This window comes from Globicephala melas, chromosome 17 (assembly GCF_963455315.2).
Source record: "Globicephala melas chromosome 17, mGloMel1.2, whole genome shotgun sequence".
Classification (NCBI taxonomy): domain Eukaryota; kingdom Metazoa; phylum Chordata; class Mammalia; order Artiodactyla; family Delphinidae; genus Globicephala; species Globicephala melas.
The window spans coordinates 77191012-77214511 of NC_083330.1; the positions used below are offsets into that span (position 1 = coordinate 77191012).

Sequence of the window (23500 nt, forward strand, 5' to 3'; positions counted from 1 at the left end):
TCTTGCTCTTTCCCTTCTGTCCAACTTCGGAGCTCTGCCCCCTCCCCCATGACTGCGCCATCCTCCCGCTCCCCTGACCACACTCGCCGTCGATGGTCCAGGCAGCAGGCGCCGCTCCCCACATCAGGGGGAAGAGGTGCCGCCCAGCAGTCCATACCCCGCACCAGCTCCCCGATGGATCTTTCTAGAGCGCACTCGGTCCGCCTAGCTACTCCTAGCCTGGGGGCCTTGTCCTGCGCACACATGCGTTCACGCCCAAAACCCATGACACAGCAGGCCTCGGGAGGCCTGAGGCTTGAATAGCTTTATTTACATACATTAAGCTTCTTATAAGTGAATTCTCAGGCCAAGTATAAACTTATCTCTCCTTCCGCACTACTGAGAAGATACAGACCTTGTCTGTTGGCTTTAACTAATTAATACTTTGTGGACATAACTCTTATAAATTTAAAGCCCCAGCAAAAAAGGCAACCAAAAACAACTTTAAAATAAAACTATAATGCATGTTTTCATACAGTATCCCTAACTTATCCTTGCCCCAAATCTCTCAAGAATTGAGTATCATTAAGAATATCACTGAGGTCCTTTAATCTCTCAAATGATACCTTAAGCCTCTTAAAAACTGATAAAACTTAAAATTCTCTAACTTCAATGGAAATTGCTGTTTGCTTCTTAATGATCCTCTCTCTCCTTCAACCTGAGTAATGAGAAGTCATCTTTTGGCCAGGTACACCAGGTGATGCTGCCTTCCTCTCCTGGAGCCAGGTGTGGCCATGTGACACTGTTTCAGCCAATGTCGCTCTCAGGGAAAGCACTACCTGCACATATGTGTCCTTAAAGGGGGCTGGGAGAGAGAGAAAAGGTCCATCTCCTCCTCCTTGTGACAGGCAAGGTCAACCAGCCATCCTAGGCTACCAGGTGGCAGCTACGGATGATGGTGGCAAGATTCAAGGGGCCTAGTGCCCTGGTGATGAGAAGCACTGACTGCCTAGCACTTGTTTTATGTGAAAGAGAAAGTACCTTCTTAGTTAAGCCACTGTCAATCAATTCATGCCAAATCTGTGAGCATCCCCTTCACTGATAAATTATCACAGGCAGCTAAAAAAAAGCACTAGATTATTACTGACAATAAAGACAATTTTTAAAAATGAATGAAAACAATGCACAATTAGAATTAACCTCAGCTAATTTTATATCACAAATTTATTCACTGAGGAAGTACCGATGGAATACCTAATAAACATCAGACACTTTGCTAAGTGCTGGAAATACCAGGAGGTCCCTACATCAATACAGCTTACTCTAGTAGAGAAGAGACACAGTTACACAAACAACTACAGCAAAATACATTAAATGCAAAGATGATTAAAAATGAATTTCTAAAAAAAGCAAACCACTTAATAAGGAAATGAGCAGAACTGAAAAGATATGTGATTCATTTAAAATAATTTCACAGTATAATTCTGTACGTTGAAGAAGAATCATTGGTACATAAGTTTCTTCCTTCTACAGTATCACAATAGGAACCATAATTTTAACACTGTGTTATTAGCTTATTTTGGTTCCATTTGTCATTGTCAGCAATGCAGTTTTTAAGCCTGATAACAAAACATTTTTCTTAACACAGCTCATCTGACTCCTGTCTCTGATTTACAGGAGGCGTAAATAAAAGAGCCACCCGAGTACACTCCAGAGTGCGCCCTGCAGGGTAAGACCCCGGGAGGCCACATGCTGGGCCTGCGGCTGGGCCTGCGGCTGGATATTCACGGCCAGTACTTCCCCTCTGCCTACAGAAGAGGCACCTTGGTCCTACCAGGGTTGGAAAGACATAGAGAAAAGAGACCAATTAACTCTTTAGTTGGTTTAAAGAAAAAATGCAAACGTTTTTAGATAGTGCTTTTCCCACCCTCCGAAGTTGGGCCTGATTATTTATTGCATAATTGAAAACAGTTATTTTGAAATGTGGTAAAGCTGAAGGAGTTTTCTTTAGTACATTATAAATTACAGAGACTGTCCATACATTTTCTGGCAAAACTAAGCAACTATATGGACTATTTCACAGTTTTTCTCCTTACTGGCAAGAAAAACCAGAACCCCAAAATAAACTAACAAGAAACATTCTGCATTGATGTATAATTCTTTTCCATACTGACAAAATATTTACACTTCTAAGTGGCTCTAGGCTACTAGCAGAAACCAGTAGGAAAGGGCAATGCTGACCCCCCGGAGGCCCTGGCTGCCGGTCCCTGGGCAGGACAGCCTCAGTGTGCTTGGAGAACCACTTCCCAGCCATACCTCGTCCACAGCCCTGGGTGGGCCTTTTCAACAGCTGCGGTGGAAGACAGAACCCAGGGAACAGTACTGAGAAAATATCACGATTAAACTAGAATTGCGAAGGAGTAAAGAATCTTCACCTTCCAAGAACAAGGTGAAATAAAGAAAACTACAAGATGACAGGAGCAGAATTTTACCACCGAAGACACATATAAAAGAATTTCTAAACAATATACTTTAAGAAAAAGGGAACTGCTATCAGAAGACAGGCTGAGCTACAACAATGAATGTTTAACCAACACAGTAATAAACAAGTAGGTCTGTAGGACCCCACCCTATACACCCAAAGTGCTGGAGGTGAAGAGGGCTGACCCAATGCCGCCCGCAGGTGGGGATGCTGGACCTGGACTGAGCTGGGACCTGAGGGAGGGTGAGTTGTGCCATTCACTCCCTGGCTCTTGTCAGATGCCCACTCCGGAGGCCCACTCATCAGTCTTGGGCCACCAGGCTTTGATTCAAGCCACTCGGGAGCTTCAGGAAGTCAGAGGAACAGCAGATTGAGACAGCCCAGAAACCCCAGAGTCACTGTCAGATACACGGCACAGAACAGCTGGCATGAAAAGCCTGACGAAGTAAACGGCACCATCACATGCGTGAGCAACAGGTTACCAGGGATGGGGAGCGCATTACACGACACAGGGGACTGCGTTTCTGCAGGTGAAAATTGTAAGTGGTGAAGTGAAAAGCCAAATGGACAGGGTATGCCAAGAAGACACTACTTAAAAGGGAATTAAGGATTTAGAAGAAAAATCTAAAGAAATCACACACACACTGCCACAAGAAATAGAGATGAAAGATGTTAAGAGATATAAAGGCTGAAAAAACATGCAGTTGACAATTAAAGAGATAATGGCATATATTTTCCAGGTGAAAAACATGAATCCACAGAATCAGGAGAGTACATCTTGTTCCAAGTTGGGCTTATAAAAAAGAAACCCAAGTCTAAGACATGGTGAAACTAGAGAAGACCAAAAACAGGAGATTCTTCAACTTTTTGTATGTTTATAGTTTCTTTCTAATAAATGACTGGAGAAAAATGATCTTCCACTAGTCCACAGAGAAAGTCTCAACAAAAGTCAAAGAAGCTCTTATCACAGAGACCATACTCCCTGATCATAATGCAATTAAGCTAGAAGTTAATTTTCAAAAGAAAGTCAGGGCTTCCCTAGTGGTGCAGTGGTTAAGAATCCGCCTGCCAATGCAGGTGACTTGGGTTTGAGTCCTGGTCCAGGAAAATCCCACATGCTGCAGAGCAACTAAGCCCGTGAGCCCCAACTACTGAGCCTGCACTCTAGAGCCCGCGAGCCACAACTACTGAAGCCCGCACGCCTAGAGCCCGTGCTCCGCAACAAGAGAAGCCACCGCAATGAGAAGCCTGCGCACCGCAACTAAGAGTAGGCCCCGCTCATCACAACTAGAGAAAGCCTGCGCACAGCAACGGAGACGCAACTCAGCCATTAATTAATTTTTTTAAAAAGTCAAAAAATATCCACACATTTGGAAATGTAAAAATAGAAATAAATCCACAAAACTTTTAGAACAAACATTAGGTCTTGAAACGCAAAACCAGAATGAAAATAATGGACAGATTTTACCACGTTAAAAAAGAAAAACTTCTGTATGATGAAAAGCTATATAATCATAGTTAAAAGACAAACTGGGGACTTCCCTGGAATCCACCTGCCAACGCAAGGGTCACGGGTTTGATCCCTGGTCTGGGAAGATCCCACATGCCGCGGAGCAACTAAGCTCGTGCACCGCAGCTACTGAGCCTGTGCTCTAGAGCCCGCGAGCCACAACTACTGAGCCCGCGTGCTGCAACTACTAAAGCCTAGGCACCTAGAGCCCGTGCTCTGCAACAAGAAAAGCCACTGCAGTGCTCACTTCGGCAGCACATATACTAAAATTGGAAAGATACAGAGAAGATTAGCATGGCCCCTGCACAAGGATGACACGCAAATTCGTGAAGCATTCCATATTTTTAAGCAGCCGCATAGCACAGGGAGATCAGCTCAGTGCTTTGTGACCACCTAGAGGGGTGGGATAGGGAGGGTGGGAGGGAGAGTCAAGAGGGAGGAGATATGGGGAAATATATATATGTATAGCTGATTCACTTTGTTATAAAGCAGAAACTAACACAGCATTGTAAAGCAATTATACTCCAATAAAGATGTTAAAAAAAAAAAAAGCCACCTCAATGAGAAGCCTGCACACTGCAACAGAGACTAGCCCCGGCTCACCGCAACTAGAGAAAGCCTATGCACAGCAACAAAGGCCAAACGTACCCAAAAATAAATAAAAATTTTAAATAAATAAATAAATAAAAGACAAATTGGGAGAGAATATATACAACAAATATTACGAACCATGGGTTAGTATGACAAAGATCTCAATGAGAAAAAAACATAAACATAATGGAAAACAGAAGAAAAGTACAATTTACAAAAGGAATATAAAACAGCCCCCAAATGGGAAGGTGTTTCAACTCTCTCCTCTGGATAATGATCCCAATGATAATTACGGGCAACATTTATTCAGTGCTGGGCACTATATTGAGCTCTTGACACGATTCTCTCTCTTAACTCCCCACATCAACCCAGTATGTAGGTAGGTATCACCATGGTCCCTACTTTACAGATTTGGAAACAGAAACCCAGGGCTTTACTGATCCAGGACAGTAAGTGGAAGAGCCAGCCAACAGGGGAGCAACCTGCTGCAAGAGCCCCCTCCATCGCCCCACTTCTCACACTGAGATGGGGTAGTGAGTTCACACAACTCACGCCATTATGAAGGACCCCAAACCAGCACAGTAACAGCGGGAACTGGAAGTCTCTCATCCTGCCCCTTCTTTTCCTTAACCATCATGTTTACTTAATTTAAATATCTTACATATAGAATAACTACTACACAACGGCCATTTGTGGAATAACAGAGAGTTCCGGTTTTCATCAGTATCCTCTAAGGAGGCCTCTAATTGACAAAATCACGCTGTACTGCTTTGTTCTGGCTGCAGGTGGCAACAGTCACTGGCCCTAATTCATGTCTGGTGATTCCCACACTTTCCATGCCACTGACCCCACAGACACGCTGAAGTTCTGGAGGCACTGATTAATACTCCAGTGGGCCCTCTTCCACATATCTGTTCTCCTGCCGCCTCGATTTCTGTAATTTTTAGAAATAAGCCAAATTCACACCAACTTTAATGCAATTTTTGACTCTGATATCAAACACATCTTGAACTTAACGCTCCTCTCTCCAAATATAGCTCCAAATCCATCTTGATGGATACCTGCTTCTTCATTTTCTTTCTTTTTACAGACTTTTCTTGTTGCCAAAAACATCCAAATGTATTATCCACGGAGATTTCCCCCAGGTACCTGTTCTCTTCATTCCCATGACACCTCTGGCTCTCACCCAGCTGCCATGGCTCAGTTACCCTTCCCGTTCCGACGTGGGCCTCTCACAAAGACAGGCTGGGACACAGTCCACATCACAGTGGCCCTGAGGACAACTCTCTGACAGCCGGGCACGCTACAATGCAAGCCACTGACCTGGCCCTCCTTCTCCAACTTCGCACAATGATTCACCTTTTTAGATCATCTCTAAGTGCCTGCTGGCTTTTTCCTCTCCAATTCTCTTGTTCTTTTTTTTTTTTTTTAAGAAATGGAAAATTTTATTCGAGCCAAATTGGAGGATTATAACCCGGGAAGAGCATCTCAGAAAGCTTTGAGAACTGTTCCCAAGATAAACTTTTTATTTTAGAATAGTTTTAGGTTTACAGAAAAGTTGCAAAGATAGTACAGTTCCTTGAATAGCCCACACCTGGCTTTCCCTTGCATTACTATGGCACCTCTGCCGTAACTAATCAATCGGTTCTGATACATCATTACTAACAGGCCCTACACTTTCAGATCTCATCAGTGTTTTCCCTAATGTCACTTTTCTGTTTCACAGGATCCAATTTAATCGTCACATCTCCTTAGGTTCCTCTTGGCTTGTGTCAGTTTCTCAGACTTGCCTTGTTTTTAAAGATCTTGACGGTTTTGAGTAGTACTGGTTTGGTAATTTGTAAAACGTCCCTCAAATGAGAATTACCTGTTTTTCGCAAGTCGGGATTGGGTTTTTAGGTTTTGGGGAAGCAGACCACAGAGATGAAGTGTCATTCTCAACAGATCACACCAAGGACACACATGCCATCAACATAACTGTTGGTGTTGATGCTGACCGTGACCACCTGGCTGAGGTAGCGCCTGTCAGATGGCTCCACTGTCAGGTTACTCACACACCCTTCCACACTCTATTCTTTAGACACACGTCACTAAGCGGAGCCCACAGTATAGGGTGGGGTGGGATTTTATGATCCGCCTCCTCAGGCTGTGTCCATATAAATTACTCAGAATTCTTCTATGTGGGAGATTTATCACTTCTCTATATATTTATCTATTCAATTATTTATATTCATATAGGCCCATGGGTATTTATTTCATACTCTGGGCTATAACCCAAAACTAAGTCATTCATTGTTGCCCAAATGCCCTACCTTTGGTCACTGGGACTCCAATTTGATGCTCCGACACAGCGCCACCACCTGCTTTTCTAAGCGCTTGCTCCTTTCCAGCTCTACAAGATGCTCTAGGCCCATATATCTCCCCCTGCCCCTCGGATCAGGAGTCCTGCTTCCTCTCATTGAAGAATGATATTAGAAACCAACATCTAGGCACTGGGTACCATCAGAGATTTTTTTTAAAGCTGTGGTTTTAGTGATTTTATAACATAGAAAATAAACCAACATTTCTGTTTCCTTTTTCGTTTAAATAGCACAAATGTTCCCTCAGAACTGAACACGTCCCAACCAACTTATCCTCCTTCCCTCCAAACACGAAATTGTTTGTGACTGACATGCCCACTGGCCCAGGACAGAAAACGAGAATCCCCAGATGCCTCCTTGGCCTCCTTCACCCCAATCCAACCAGGCAGTCAGTCCGCAGACCCTGACTCTGGTAAACTCCCACCTCCACTGCTCCTGCTATGGAGTCCACGTCAGAGACTCATTCTTCCTCCAGGAGAAAGGAAAGATGCAACAGTTTCTGGGCTCCCTACTTCCATTTTTAACTTTCTTTAATACCATTCCAATTTGGGAATATGGAATTCTCCATCACAAAGCTCCTCCTGTCACGGACCTGGCTCACCGAGTCATCACGACCTAATCGTCTGGAGGCCGTGTCAACGCCTGGAGCTGTTTACAACACACATCGCAGCCCTCCCCGATGGGCAAGGTGTTCTACTCGCAGTAAACTGACCGTCCACGTTTCTGTGTCTTGGCAAATGCTGCGCTCTCTCCCGGGACTGGCTGGTTCCGGAGCAGCAGCCTCCGCCTGCCCACGTTCCTTCTCCACCACTCAGGCTAGACAGCATCTCCCATCAGACCTCAGACATGGAGTACCACCCCCCACACACCCTCTAGAAGCTTCTACTTCAGTTCCTACTATATTATTTTACAACTCTGCTTACTGTCTGAGAGTCTCCCTTCCAGCTGTAAGCTTCCTGAGGGTGAAAACTTTGGATTATCCACTTCTGCATCTCTAGCACTTAGCTGCCAAGGGCTCAGCAGATGCTCAATAATCTTTGTTAAATGAACGAATAAACAAAGAAACAAACGGATATTTTTCAAAAACCTTCATTTGAAATGAGAACAAACCTAGCATGTACCTGAGACAAGACCTTCAATGATTCCTCTGATTCTAGTCATTTGTATTTTAAGCAGTAGGAAGAGTCTTTCAGGCTGAGGAATGTGGTAATTTTAAACAAAAACCTAAACCACCTAAACCACAGTGAATGTTAGTTTTTTTTGTTTTTTTTTTTTTAATGTTATTAATGATACTGTTGCTTCTATGCTGTCAACTGAAGGGCAGGGAAAATTCTACTTAAAATCATTCTGGCTACTAAGATATCCCAATTGATCTCTAAAAGTTTTCATTCAACTCTAACAACTCCGTGTTTTATCCTTATTCAATCTGTTAAGAGGCACAACATTATGTGATGGATGTGTCCATAAACACACAACCACAAATATTTAGTGAGTGCCTTGTACGCTGCACACTGTCATGAAACTTACATTATGCTAATACAGTAGGTCCAGAAATCAAGGGATGAATCCGCGCCACAACGAGACAGGCTGCCCGGGGCGCTACCTCACTTGTCACAATTAGGACAAAGGAGGCTTGTGTGATTGCAAAATAACTATCACGTCTACCACCAGTTATTAGTGCAAATGGTCGGACCTGCTCCATAACTAATTCCCCCAAATATTTACTTCTACTTTTATTTTCAAATGACCATACCTCCCCTGTAAAATCTTGTTTTCAAAATGGTGGGATATTATACTTTCACAGTGTGATAGCAGTTGGGCTGACCTGGAAAGTCAAATAAAACCCAAAGCCATGTCAAGTCTCTATTATTGCAGGGTACTTATGGACAACCTTTTACTTCACTGTAGTAACATCTTCCAAATAGCACAAGAATTTCAGTAATAATATGGCCAGGAAAAGTGCTGGCAAAAAGTTGCACCATTGCTAATGAAAATAAAACTGGAAATAACAAATATCAGTGATTTTTTTGCTGAATTAATTATCAACAGATAAAGTGCAGAACTTTCAGCCTCCCAAGACATAAGCCCCACTCTGTCTTATATGCATTTTAAATACTCTAACGTAACAGTCTAACGACTGTTAACTTCACTATTGGAAAAATATTCAGTTATCCTAAATTTTCTGATACATGAGCAACAAATAACTCCCATCTTTCCACTTTTTTTTAACTAAGGGAAAAAAAACCCTAATAAACTTATAAAGAGAATATAAATAATAACAATTTCATAGTTCAATATAAATTAGAAGTGAAACTCCATCCCAATATGGTTAAATCTACAGAGACAGAAGAGTTTATTATTTATGTGTTAACATGCCAAAGAATATTAACCCTAAGACATTTATCAACAAATTTAAATGTTTGCTAACATAATTAACGTCACCAAGAATTCATTTCTTAATAAAACTTTCCTCTTCCGGATATAAAAGTTTTAGAAACAGTAGTGTTTCAGATTTAATATTAAGTTTTAAGTAAAGATAAACCAGTAAAATCTACAGTTTGAAAAGTGACTTAGCTCTGAATGCTTGCAGGCAGCGCCTGGACGTGCCGCACTTACTCTAATACTTCATAGTTAGACTTCTTCTCCAGGGCGTTGCCCCGCATCTCCCAGTACGACCGCCTAAAAGCAGAGAAGATACACACTCATAGATTGGTATTGGGAATGTCTGCGATGTTAAATGATTAAAAACCGTGAAAGGGGGGTATCTAACTACTACGCGGCTAAGCCACAAACATTCTGATAAACAACAAATAAAGAACCAATTTGATTCGCAGCATTTTTCCTGCATCCTAATGCAGCATAAATCAGTTAACACAGACCGTATCTCTATTGAACAATCTCACGTTCCCTTTTGATGTGAAGCAGGTCTGGCTCTTTGCAAAATGAGAAACCAGATTCCAGCTGTAAAAGAGATCAGCTACATTCGCTACTTGTACTTGGCCTTTTCTCAAGGGACAGTGCCAGGAACCCCAGGCTGCCCCTGTGGCCGGTGCGCACCCCACCTGCTCCTGGGAAGACCCACAGTTACTAAGGAAACAGTATGGGACCTGAAGCAGAATCATCGCAGTGGGCTAGTCCAGGTAACAGGCGCCAGGCGCAGCAGAGAAGTGCTGCCTATCTCGCTGAGTGTTCACAGTCTGAATTTTACTTCTTATTCCAAGTTACATGTTCAAGCAACTTCAGGTCTTACTGGAACCAAGTCCTTTCTCTGCAAAATCTGCCCCAAGTGGGTGGGATTCTCTGCGTGTACACAGTTATCTCACAAAGGGACAAGGTCTAGCTCGAGCTGCTTTGGAACACACAGATATTACAAATCACTTGAAGTGATTTCCCAGGAGACTGCGTAATCAACAAGACTGTTTCAAACTTGTCTGTAATAACATGAATACTGGTTTTGCTTTTTAAATTTGTTTGACTTTTTCTTTGGCCTACTTAAAATCGAAAGTACTAGATTTCGACAAAAAATTCTCAAGGGCCCAAAAAGGATCACTTAATGTGTTCTCCTGTTTTCTATTCATGTGGGGGAGGAGTTTGGGAGGGGCAGCTGGGCGGGTGACTACTCTGTCAAGTTTTTCCTTCAGAGTTCAAAAATCAGTGACCTCAAACAGGGGAGAGGAGGAGAAGGATAAACGTAACATGGAGAGGCCAGAGTGGGAGGGGAACCCAGAGAGGCACGCATGCCATTCACGTAGGGCCTAATGCTCCTGGACCCCTCTTCCAAGTAATACATCACAGCATTGTCTGTGGGAAGGAAAGCGCGCCAAGTTTGCTTCCCAAGCAAAAACTGTAAAGGCCAGGAACGGGAAGAGACCAGTGAGAGATGGCTTTTTTTTTTTTTTTTACTGGGATATATAATTAAGGTTGAAAACAAATTTTAATGAAGAGTTGAGAGTTATACTTAATGATCTTTGGGTCCTTGTAGGAACCGTTATTTGATAGCCTTATATAATATAAAAAACAGTGCTCTCTCGGGAAAATTATCACTGTTTTGAGTACACGTAATCAAATTTTAGCTAATTTAACCAACACATCTTAAACTAGCAGCCTGGGGTAAATTTTTTTTTATTTTGGCTGCGTTGGGTCTTCGTTGTTGCCCACGGGCTTTCTCTAGTTGCGGCGAGTGGGGGTTACTCTTTGTTGCAGTGTGCGGGCTTCTCACTGCGGTGGCTTCTCTTGTGGAGCATGGGCTCTAGGCGCGCAGGCTTCAGTAGTTGTGGCTCACGGGCTCTAGAACGCAGGCTCAGCAGTTGTGGCACACGGGCTTAGTTGCTCCGTGGCATGTGGGATCTTCCCAGACCAGGGCTCGAACCCGTGTCCCCTGCACTGGCAGGTGGATTCTTAACCACTGTGCCACCAGGGAAGCCCCGAGCCGGGGTAAATTTTAATTAAATTATACCTGACAAAGGTAAAATATTTCTTTCACTCCAAGTTTTAAATGGTGGCACAGAATATATGACAAATGGTGACAAATGTTATCAGAAATAAGAAATACATTCTCAGTTTCCCATCCCCCATAATGGCAGCCATTAGACATAAATGGCTATTTATGTTCAGATACTGCACATCTGAGCACTCAGCATCCAGCTTGGCTAGTGGCTGGCACATGGGATCTCACAGATACTGAACATTTCCTTCATCACAGAAGTTCTATTGGGGAGCTCAGCCTTAGACTTGCTTACATACTTGTACTCTTATAAATCATTCAATTCTAAATGTAATATTTTAAAAGATTCTAAAATTAGCAATGTCAACATAATTCAGAGTATCATCAAAGTTTACTCATTTTATTCAGTATTTTATTGATAATCTTTATCAGGAAAGAAAAATACCTAGAAAAAATAACAGAAAACACTGTTGAATGAAGACCTCAATGTCTAGTTACCGCCTTACCGTATTTCTAGACAACCCAACTTCAAAGCAATGTCCTGGTCCACTTGATCAGCGATCTCCAACATATAATCGCTCTTCACCTACAGTAAAAAGGAATGGGTAAAATAATGTTGCTGTAAGAGAATATGTTTTAAACTTAGTCATTAAGTAAATGTTTACTGGGTGCCATTTACATGCTTTACACACACTGTGTCAATAATCACGCTAGATGCTGGGTATAAAATGAGTAATACCAAAGAATAAAGAGTGAAACAGTCTTCCTTTGTGAAGAACATATATGATCTATGAGCACTTAAACATCATGTGAATCACAATAACGTCAAGCTGCTTTCTACCCTCCATGTTGTCAAAGGGAAAACAAGAAGGGAGATCTCCATTTCCAGGCAAACTTGCGGTGGCTATATTTTCTGAACTCGAACTACAGTCCCAGCACCATTTTTTGGACCTCAATGCAAAGGCAAAGAAAACTAACGTTATTTCAAAATCCATTTAATCCTGCAACTGGTGTGATTCCACCTAACCATCGACTATAAGTGATTCATCTGCAAAGTGCCAACATGCTTGAAGTGTGATATAGAGAAGGATCTAATGAATTGTACAAAGGCCTTCCAACCAATAACTGTGAGGGACTGATACCAGTATCTGAGAGCACTCATCAGTGTGAAGATGTTTTCAAAGATGAAATATGTAAAATCTCACAGCTTAGCATCAAGAGATCAAGATCTGCAATTGATTTTGATGACAAGGAGCATTCATTCTGAACTTCGATTAAGTGAAATGTTACTCCTCCCCCAAAAAGGAACTTCTGTTCCTCTCATTAGTAGACCTTTATTACAAAAAAAAGCACTCAATTATTATATTATGAATTTCACCAATACAGAACTCCGTGGAAATCTGTCTTGTCTCTTGTTATATAAGTATTTCATAATACCCTCCCCTCCATTTGGCCTCTTGGTCCTCAACCCTAAAATATTTACTCTCTGGTCCTTCACAAAAAAAGTATGCTGACCTCTGCCCTAGGAAAAACTCCACAGATCCTGTTCTATTGCTACCTAGCCTGTCAGTTCGCTCGTTCAAAAGATTTCTAGTCCCAAGTTAACTACTTTGCCAACCTTATAGTGATAGTTCATAACCTTCCCTGGAAAAGACCCCCAAACCTCCCAACCTCCTTCTTCCCATTATTTTAATTCCCTGGCAAGACCAGCAAATACTGAAACCAGCCACCCACCTCCTTCTCCACGCTTACTGCTGAGCAACTGGAGAAACTCTGCTCTGTGCTTCGCTTTACGTTCACGAAGACAAACCTCAAACGATCGCCTGAGGCTGCTTGGAAATTCGGCAGTGCCTGCCTAGGAAACTTGGCAACACACTGATTCACACTTTCTCCAATCAACCAGCCACATCTCTTTCTTACAGAGAAAAGTCTTCAGACGGGCATGCCCTCTTTAACGTACCAGAACCTATAACCTGAGGGGCATGTGTGCTCATCTACTCACTCCTCTCAGGACGGAGGCGATGCCCGCTCAGCCAGCAGTGATCTATTTCTGACCTAAACGCCATTTCCTCTGAAACCTTTGCTCTATTTTCTGCATTAGCACCTCTACCTAGGTGGTCCATAAACACTGACTGACTGAAGACTGAGTAAATGAATGAAAGAATAAAGTCATCAAACTATGGTTTGGATACCTCTGTGTGTAAATGTTATTGTCCATAAGAGTTACAAGCAATAGTAATTTCTATTCCTTAAATATAGCAGGCATTTAAGACTGATTCAATAGAACTGAATTATCCAACCCACTAAATTAAGTAAACAGCTTTGATTCTAGAATCACTCTGTTTACACTTCAATTGGCTCTTTCTCCTCTATAGCAAAAAATAAATCCAAATTTTAAAACTAACTTTTTTGCATCATAACTAGGTTTATTACTAAACACAAAAATGGACAGATGAATCAAGACTGTATTTATGTGAGTTAGAGAAACACCACAGTTGTTCTGACTGAAGCATTCAGTGGATCTTAGCTTATGGTTTGGTGCAGACTTTGAAGCAACCAGAGCAGAACAGCAATTACATGTTGAGGAAAATGCATTATTACAAAACTATCTTAAGATTAGTTACTATAATCTTTAAACACTATTCAAAGGTGGAAAAATGTAATCACATGCTTTATTCAGTCATCAAAACCAAATTCATATTAGTTGCAAAAATGAAAAAAAAGAGAACATTAACAATGATCTTTATGGAAAATCCCTTTAGTTATGAACGTGACTTAAAAGTTCTGCGAGTTGTTTTTTCTTACAGTAACAATCTACTACTCTTGACTCAGAGCTGTATGACTATGGCCTGAGGCCCAGTCACTGTGTGCACTGATCCATGTTTTCTGCCAAGTGTGTGGATCCACCATGGAACCAGCCATCTCAGCAGACCCTCCCCTCCTCCTTCCCCCACCCTGTGGCAGCTGCCCTCTGTGAGGACAGAGAGCAACCCCCCCGCAAGGTCCCTGTCACCCAGGCTCCAGAGGGGCTGTTCTCTGAACCACTGTGCACATCACGTCCTGATGTTGGGCTCATGCAATTTTCTTCAAAATGTAGGGTCTTTAACACTCAGTGTTCATTTTTTTATAAAACATTTCTAACTTTCATGCTTTCATTTGTGAAATAAATGCAATTTATTGAACATTTAAGTGTGCGTATGTATAGCTATATAGTTGCTTACAGTAAATACACCCACATTGCCATGTCAGACAGATTTATACATAGCTCTCATTTACTACTGGCAGCGTCACTGTGACTTGGACCCTACTCTAACCCCCAGTTAAGAGCCTTAGAAAGAACCTTAGAAGAACGAAGGTGAGAGCAGGAACTACTTATTATTCCAGGGGTCAGGTATTCTGCTGTTTTAGATACATTATTTATAGTCTGTTCAATAACTCTTCAAGATAGGCCTTAGTCCTATTTTATACATAAAAAACAGAAAGCTTAATTACTCAAAATTAACGTACTCAAGGTCACACAGCAAGCGTTAAAGTTAAAACTCAAAAACCCATCCACTGACCCCCATAACTCAAGCTTCAGTGTGTTCCTATACCTTCTTGTGAACTCTCAGAAAGTGTAGGCATTCTCCACTAGAAGGAAGATTAATGACCAGTAAGGACCACAGCTCATAACCCTGGTAGCCCCAGGGTCTAACATGATGGCTTCACGTGCATGTCTTAGTTTGTTTTACCACTGTCATTGTGTTATATTCTTTTTTATACCATGGATTACTACTGTTTATTAACTCCAAATCCAGCAAATTTCCAAGTCTTTCAAGCAAATATCTCTGAATGTTGTTCTTTGTTTTATTAAATTAATTTGTTTCCATATGGATGTCGATTTCCTGCTTAAAAAACAGGATGTATCTGGACTTCCTTCTGTGGGCAAGTATCATATTTACATTCATGAGTTTTTTCACCTTATTCTGCAACAGAACTAAAGCACAGGTTTTAATATAAAAACCACTCACATCTCTAATAAAAGTACTAATCCTAACTTGCTCCATAATTTATTCCATATGCCAAGTCAATGCTTTGGCTGCCACATGAGATCTTTTGCCTCGTTTTGGTCTCTTCTGAATATTCTGTCAGCTACATGAATTTATCAAATAGACCTGAAAGTCTTCGATAGTGTGTGTAAAGAAAATGGGGCTGAGGGCAGACAAATGTGTATATAACCATCTACATCATACACCACCTGAGTGATCCGAGGCAGTCGGCCAAGTTGGCTCAACTGTCAGGCACTCCTCCTTGAGTTCTGTGAGAGCAAAGAGTGGAGTGTTTGTATGCAGAAGGAACCCAATGGCAGTTCTCAATTAAAACAAACTCCTTGGGCTTCCCTGGTGGCGCAGTGGTTGAGAGTCCACCTGCCGATGCAGGGGACACGGGTTCGTGCCCCGGTCCGGGAAGATCCCACATGCCGCGGAGCGGCTGGGCCCGTGAGCCATGGCCGCTGAGCCTGCGTGTCCAGAGGCTATGCTCCGCATTGGGAGAGGCCACAACAGTGAGAGGACCGCGTACCGCAAAAAAAAAAAAAAGGAGATGACCAAGGCTAGAAAACCTGTACGACAATAAGTGTTTCCATTGTTTCTTTTTTCTTGTCCATATATAATGCAAAAGCAACCACAAATATACTAGGGGTACCTGAAGAATCATATCAGTTTTTAAGAAGATCTAATGCTGAGAGTGCACACGCACACACACAAACCAATGTGATTTCTCAAATTCCAAAGGCATACAGTTCCTTTGTTTCTTGGATTTTTTTGACATCTTCTAATAAATCTCATCCAAATTTTTGAACATCAGGGCATTAGCATTAAAACTCAATCATCACTAATAAGTCATTCGAGAGAATCAATTAGGCACCTAAAACCCATGTCTTACTGTGTTGTGGACGCAATGGTGAAGGCAGACTTTACGTCTGCCCTCACTGAACAGCACACTCTTATTAGTGGGGGCAACAGAAAATAACAGGGAAATACAACGTGCACACAACAGACCCGTGACTGCCAGGGGTTAGGAGAGGGGCAGGCTGTGACCAAGCCGCACCAGGGAGCTCTCTGTGTTGGTGAGACAGTTCTGTGTCTTCATTACAGTAGTAGTCACATGCATCCGTACCTATGATAAAACTGCATAGAGCTACACACACACTCTTACACACAAACACAGGAGTGCACGTAAAAACTGGTGAAATCTGAACATGATCTGTAGTCTGCCTAGTAGTATTGTGTCAATGTCAATTCCTCTATTTTTATATTGTACTAAATCATGATTGTAATGGAAACTGCTCAACTATACACATCTGTCAGAACTCACTGAGCTGTACACTGAAGTTAGTGATTCTTTTTTTTTTTTTTTTTTTTTTGCGGTACGCAGGCCTCTCACTGTTGTGGCCTCTCCTGTTGTGGAGCACAGGCTCCGGACGCACAGGCTCAGCGGCCATGGCTCACGGGCCCAGCCGCTCCGCGGCATGTGGGATCTTCCCGGACCGCGGCACGAACCCGTGTCCCCTGCATCAGCGGGCGGACTCTCAACCACTGCGCCCCCAGGGGAGCCCTAGTGATTCTTATTGTATGTAAAATTACACCTCAGTAAAACTAATTTTAAAATATTTTTAAAAATCGGATGTTAAATGAGAAATGTACAGGTGTCATGGAAGGCTTTACATAGAAAACACCACTTAAAATTAAGAGTTAATCACAGACATAGAAAACAATCTTATGGTTACCAAAGGGGAAAGGGAGGGGGGAGGCATAAATTAGGAGTTTGGGATTAGCAGATACAAACTACTACATACAAAATAAACAACAAAGTCCTACTGTATAGCACAAGGAACTATATTCAATATCTTGTAATAAACCACAATGGAAAAGAATATGAAAAAGAATATATATATATATATATATATATATATATATATATATATATATATATCTGTAACTGAATCACGGTGCTGTACAGCAGAAACTAACCCAACACTGTAAATCAACTATACTTCAATTTTTTTAAAAGAGTTACTGAATGAATAGAAATGATCTAAGTCCAGGAAAGGAAAGAGGAGTCATGCAGAAAAGTGTTAACTCAGCAGGCCTGGGTTGCTCAAACCCTACACATTCCCAAGATTATGACTGGCTCTTGGCCTCCTGGAACCTGAACTCCTGGAATGTTCTGATAAGAGTGCCTTTGCCCACCTGAAGCCTCGGGCCACACCATCCCAGTCTGACTGGAGAATTTGTATGTACAATGTGATTATGACGAACACCTGCTTCCTTCCTGGGGCCTGGAGCCTACCTGAGGTCACACAGGTGTTGTACGCCCAGGAGATGGAGCCTGATAAAATCCTTCAACGCCCAAGCTCAGCAGGGTCCCAGGCTGGCGAACCTCTGCACCTGTTTTCACACATCACGTGCTGCGCCATGGGACTCCCCTGGGAGGGACCCGGGGAAGCTTCCACTTAATTTCCTCTGGACATCACCCCGTAGACCCCTTCCCTTTGCTGCCTTTCCTCTGTATCCTTTTGCTATAATAAACGAAAACCAGAAATATAACAGCCTCTGAGCCCTGTAAATCCTTCTGGTGAACGGCTGACCTTGAGGGCGGTGCTGGGGATCCTGAGACGGCAGGATTTCTACCAAAGAAAGAATCTGTCCAAGGCCCTGAGGTAGACCAAAGGCAAACTGAAAATAGCAGCAGGGAAGAGTGACCGTGAGAGACTGACCATTTCTGCCTCCCATTTCTAAAGTCTTTTACAGAGAAGGATGAACAAAAAACTATGGGTTGAACAGTATAAATATGACAGAGTTTACCTAAGTGCTCAATAACCATACAACTTTTTGAATCACCGAAACCATACAGGAGTGGAAAAGGAGAAAAAAAATGTACATTATTAAATCTATTAAAGAAGTACAGAAAATGTATCTTCTAACGAATCAGACTTAGACCTATATTTAATTTTAACTTCTTTATGGAAAAGGACAGCTAATAATTCTCACATTGAAAATGTCAGGTTTTAAACTAAACTTTCCCACTTGGAGCTTCCATTTCAAAATGTTTTAACTGACAGAAAGCTTTATGGCCAAGAAACTACAGTTAAAGAAATCATTTCTGATAATATAATTATCTAAATAAAGACATGTAAAAATAAAAAATTAGAGTAAAATAACAGAAAGATTGACCAACAAAATATAAGTGTGCCCTGGCCCCTCACACGTCTCTGCAGTTTAGGTTCCAAACCATAAAGTTAGGGTGCTGGACTCAATGTCTTCTTCAGCTTCCCACTGGAACTTTTTTTGTCAAATAAACCACGAATTATGTTACAGTTAACGTTTTTTGAGAGCAGACCAATGGATATACTCATTGTAAACCTTAATATATTTGTAGGAGAAAACAATGACAACCTCACGTCTGACACAGGCATCTCCGAGGCTGAAAATGTCAGTGGTACCAAATGGGTCCTACACAAGTTCAGCATCATCGATGCACATTTAGTTAATACGACAACTTCTTCACTAAACATGGACAGAGCCCTTCAAACTAACGGCCACTACTACTTGCAAAAGGTTGCCAATCAAATACACCTTTAACAAATCCGAGAGATAAAGAAGAATGAAATGTTATACGGCAAAGGCAAAATTCAACTTCAAGGCAAAACACACTTTTCTTGCTTTACAATAAGCCATTAGCTTTGGCATCAAAAATTATTTTTTTAGACACCTGCTCTACAGTGAATAGAGTTATAACAAGATTCTAGTTTATTTTTAGAGTGTGCTGATTAATATCTTTCAGAATATTCTGAAATGGGTCAAAAACATTTAGTGAGTCATGTGTGGCATGTCACACTGGTAGTCACATTTAGGACATCTTTGAATGAAACTACGTGCATCCACAGAACCATCTCCCACCAGGAACCCAACGCTCAATACACCCACTGGCGTGCTGTTTTCCTCATGACTCCATCCAAACAAGGGGCATGATGAGTAGTGCGCATGGGTGAAATTTCAAAGTAAGGAATAATAAAATTAAGGTAGTTTATTATAAGTTTTCTTTCTCTTTCATGGGATGGAACTAGTATAGAGGAAATCGAAACATAATTCTTTTGCTTCTATCCTGATAAGAGAACCAAAGTAATAAAAATACTGATTCTTCCAGAACAGAAACAACAGATAACACTCAGGAGTATGCACTACTGCCCGGGTAGACCCTCAAGATCCCCGCACTTGAAGGTCAACAAAACACTAGGCTCATAACAAACATGCGAGAAAACAAGCCGCTGTGAATAAGAGTCAGGGGGTCACCACCAACAGTTGTAAAGCCCACGGACCCCAGATGTTACAATTTGGATTCAGAATAGAGACATCAACCCCATCGGAAATGATAAAAAAAAAAAAAAGGAGGGGACAGAAAAATTAGTTAACAATAAGGGCCACAAAAGATGGCCTGGCAGACTGAAGAACGAGAGATAAAACTTGAAAAATAAATAAAAATCCAACAAATGCACTAGACATCAAATTGGCCACAGCTGAGGGGGGTTGGTGATCTGAAAGATTTCTGTGAATCCAGATCTCAGGGAGACAGGAGTTGAGAACAAAAAAGAGGCGTCAATAGATACAGTCTGAGAAGTTCTGATGGAGATCTCAACTGAAATCTCAGGAGGAATAACTAAGAAGGAAGAAAAGGCAGTATCTGAGCAGACGCCAATGAAGACATCTCCAGGACCTATTAAAATGACAGGAACCCAGAGGTCCTGGCCACACAACACAGATCAAGCAGGAAAAATAAGTGGGAATCCCACCTAGTTTGTAATAAAGCTGCAAAACACTGAGGACAAGTAAGGACCCTAAAGCCACCCAGAGAGAGGAGACAGATGAATAGACTACGACAGCCATTTCTCAACAGCAGCCACAGGGATCGTACACGGCAGAGAACACCGCCGAAGTTCCGAGGGAGAACGACTCCCATGTGGTTCTGAACCAGAACCGCGGTGCTCCCAGCAACACCATCCTTCAAGCAGAAAGAGAACAGAGACGCGGGAGCTGCGAACAGCACAATGAACAATCGCAAACTGATGGCTATCTACCGAGCTCACTGCACAGCCAGAGCAGACACGTTCACTCAAGCAAAGCTGAACCCCTGGCAAAATCTCAACATGCAAGACGATGAAACAAGTCCAAAGAGTCTGAACAACGAGTTCAAATGAACCACAGTCTCTAACCACAGTGCAAATTAGTGTGGAAATGAACCAAAAGGGATAAAATTTTAAAGCCCTATGTGATCACTTCCATTTCTACCAACATAGTGGACCCAATGTCCTGGCCACAGTGCTCATTGAAAACAACTAAAAATGCTGAATAAAATATTTTTTCAAGTCTTCTGAAAGCTTCTATGAGCTGAATAACAAACGAACAAAACCAAACCAAAAAACCTACTCAGACTAATGATGGAATGCAGAGGGCTCAGGGGAGAGCTAGAGTCAGCTTCTGTCCTAAGGCCAGAACTGAGGTGGGCACACGTATGCTGTAAAATGTGACAACCAGCAAACAAAAGTAAGAGAAAGATAAATACACAATGCAGGACCATGGCTGTCTGCCTGGAGTGAAGGGGTTGGGATGGGGGGGTGTCACAGGGACATGGGGCCAGGAAACATCAGGCATGTTCTCTTCCTCTAGGCAGTGGGATCACAGGTATTCATTTTATTACTAAGTATCACACCTTACTAAAGAACACATGTATCAGATGAAAGAACACATGTATCAGATGTTACAGAATCTAAACATGTCATCAAAACCTGAGCCCCTTAAAAGTGGATCAATTTAGCTTGGAATTCAGTGAAATTAGATGTATGCATATGTGTATGCATCTTAACATATTTGCATCAAAAATTAAATAACTTTAAAATTAAATAATGGGTGTCATCAAATTCTGAGGCTCTTATAAAATAATTTCTCTCAGAATTTGGTGAAAATTTCCACACACAAGTTCTTACAGATATTTCAGCTGCATTCTCAGTTCAAAAGACTGTGGCTATAAATAGCTGAAGGGCCAATTTTTTATTTATACTTTTTTTTTTGGCATGTTTGTTTAAATAGGAGGAAGTTCTGAATTCCTAATTGATTTTTCAACACTGAAATTAAATCTGTTCCCAAGTTGGGTACTGCCTGGGTAGGATAACGTTTGGATCACCTCTAACAGTTCTAGAAAGAAAGAAATTCTAGTTCTAGAACTTCCATGCACAGACCAGGATAGACTCTGCACTGGAAGATTATCACAAGAAGTCAAATAAATATAAAATTACTTGCCAAAGCAGCAATGCAAGAATCATACTATTTCTAAAACTTTGTCAGATGAGGGTAAAATAAATGTACACTTTTCTCACATAAATGGAACTATATTACACGCTTTATTTTTTATATGGCCTGTTTTAAACAGTAGCATTTAACATCACAACTTCCATACCCATGAACAGAGCCGCAGTTCACTAGTTATAGGCCTGGATAAGCAGTAACACCGGCCATCAACACGGGAAAGAGGTGTTACTATGACCACACTTCTATTTCCCTTAAATTACAAGTTCTTGGTAGGATATTATAAAAGCATACACAAAATGAAAGTAATTATTAGGACAGATAATTTAAGTGACGTTTTAGAATATTTTCTGGACTTTCTAAAACTGTAACATAAGATTTAACAATTTTAAAATATTTAAAAGGGGACAGGCTGAAGAAGAGAAGTTCTAGAAATGGATGAAACCAGAAGGTGGGGTGGAGGGGCTGGAAGGTTGCATACAGAGCACATGGGAAGGAAGAGGTGTGTCCCATCCCACAGCGTGCGGCTCACATTTGTGTTGGGACACCCAAGTGGAAACGCTGAATCCTCTAAAGCCTGGCACTGTGTACAGACTGAATTCCATGTGTTACTGGGCAGGTATATGGTAGACAATCAGACCTCACTTAATCAACATAAAGACCCTATGCAGGAGGTGTTATATACCTACATGTGAAGAAACTAAGGGAGGCACCTGGAGTCACAGAGCTGTGAGATGCAGAACAGGCACAGTATGCGGGCTAACGACACCTCACACCTCTCGGGCTTTATAGAGGCCACTCACCCGAATCACAGACTGCAGTAAGATACGTCCTATTAGTAAGAGGAAATGTGGGATACACCGGTACGTGTGCTAGCTTTTAATCATATACACAGAAGCAAGGTCTTCCGAAAGGAAAAAGTAGGACAACCTAGTAACAGTGTGAAAGGAACATAAAAGTTGCCAACTTTTAGGTTAGCCTAGAAATTATAAAAAGGAATAACTGAGAGCTATTTAGGCCCGTCTCATGCATCCTGGAAATCAATGTCACTAAAGGAGTCATGGATATAGATATAGATACCAGTGATATAGATCATCTACGAGAGAGAAGAATACAATATAAATACATCCGTTAACTAAACTCTGTCACCTCCTTCACCAAAATATGAAGCTGGGCAGACGGCTAGAGGGCCAGACGCAGGGACGCAGAAGAGAGGCAGCCTGTAAACTGAAACCGCTCCGTAATGAGTAGGCCTCACACATGCTCAGCTGGAGTCCAAACAGGACTCTGCTTCGTTGAACGCAACTCCCTCTCCCATTCGACTCCGTATTATTATAAATCTTCAAAAGTTCCCACAAGCACCTCACCTAACACCTTACATTTCCTATATGACTTCTACTTCACGGACAAGAAAACATCTCAAGAGCTGGATGCTGCTCTCACAGGCTGGATCTTAAAAGCAGGAATATCCACTTACCTCAACAGAGAAATGAAACCATGTACCTTGCCCTCCTACCGAATCCCGCCCACCTTTTCTCCTTCCTGACACTGAGTGACTGGGTTGACGCCGTCGGCCTCTTTCTTCTTCATTTTCATGCTCCAGTTTGTTCAGTCTCTAGTCCTAGCAAATCCATCCACTAAATTTGCTTCCTACCACACCGTTGGACCTCCCAGCTTTCTAGCTTCCTGCCCAAATGGGTGACAAGCCCCCACTAGGTTACAGCCTTTTCAAGACCCAATCCATCCCGGGTACAGACATCACATCAGGGTGGTCTTATTTAAAAAAAAATTCTG

At 41.9% G+C, this 23500-nt stretch overlaps 1 protein-coding gene and 1 non-coding gene across 23 annotated transcripts in view; one reads left to right on the forward strand and one right to left on the reverse strand.

Annotated features, from left to right (window-relative positions):
- The window catches only part of PTK2 (protein tyrosine kinase 2), a 254311-nt gene that overhangs the window by 120122 nt on the left and 110689 nt on the right, over positions 1-23500 (reverse strand). For 20 of the 22 annotated variants that reach the window (XM_060287148.2, XM_060287149.2, XM_060287147.2 and 17 more), the window contains 2 exons: positions 11873-11952; positions 9539-9601 (listed from right to left, as the gene is read on the reverse strand). In XM_060287148.2, the coding sequence (XP_060143131.1) occupies positions 9539-9601; positions 11873-11952 (143 nt within the window). The remainder of the gene's footprint in view (positions 1-9538; positions 9602-11872; positions 11953-23500) is intronic. The other 2 variants (XM_060287152.1, XM_060287140.1) reach the window with 1 other exon arrangement.
- LOC115863433 (U6 spliceosomal RNA) lies at positions 4211-4317 on the forward strand. Its single transcript, XR_004043550.1, has one exon. It is a non-coding gene; the product is annotated as a U6 spliceosomal RNA (small nuclear RNA).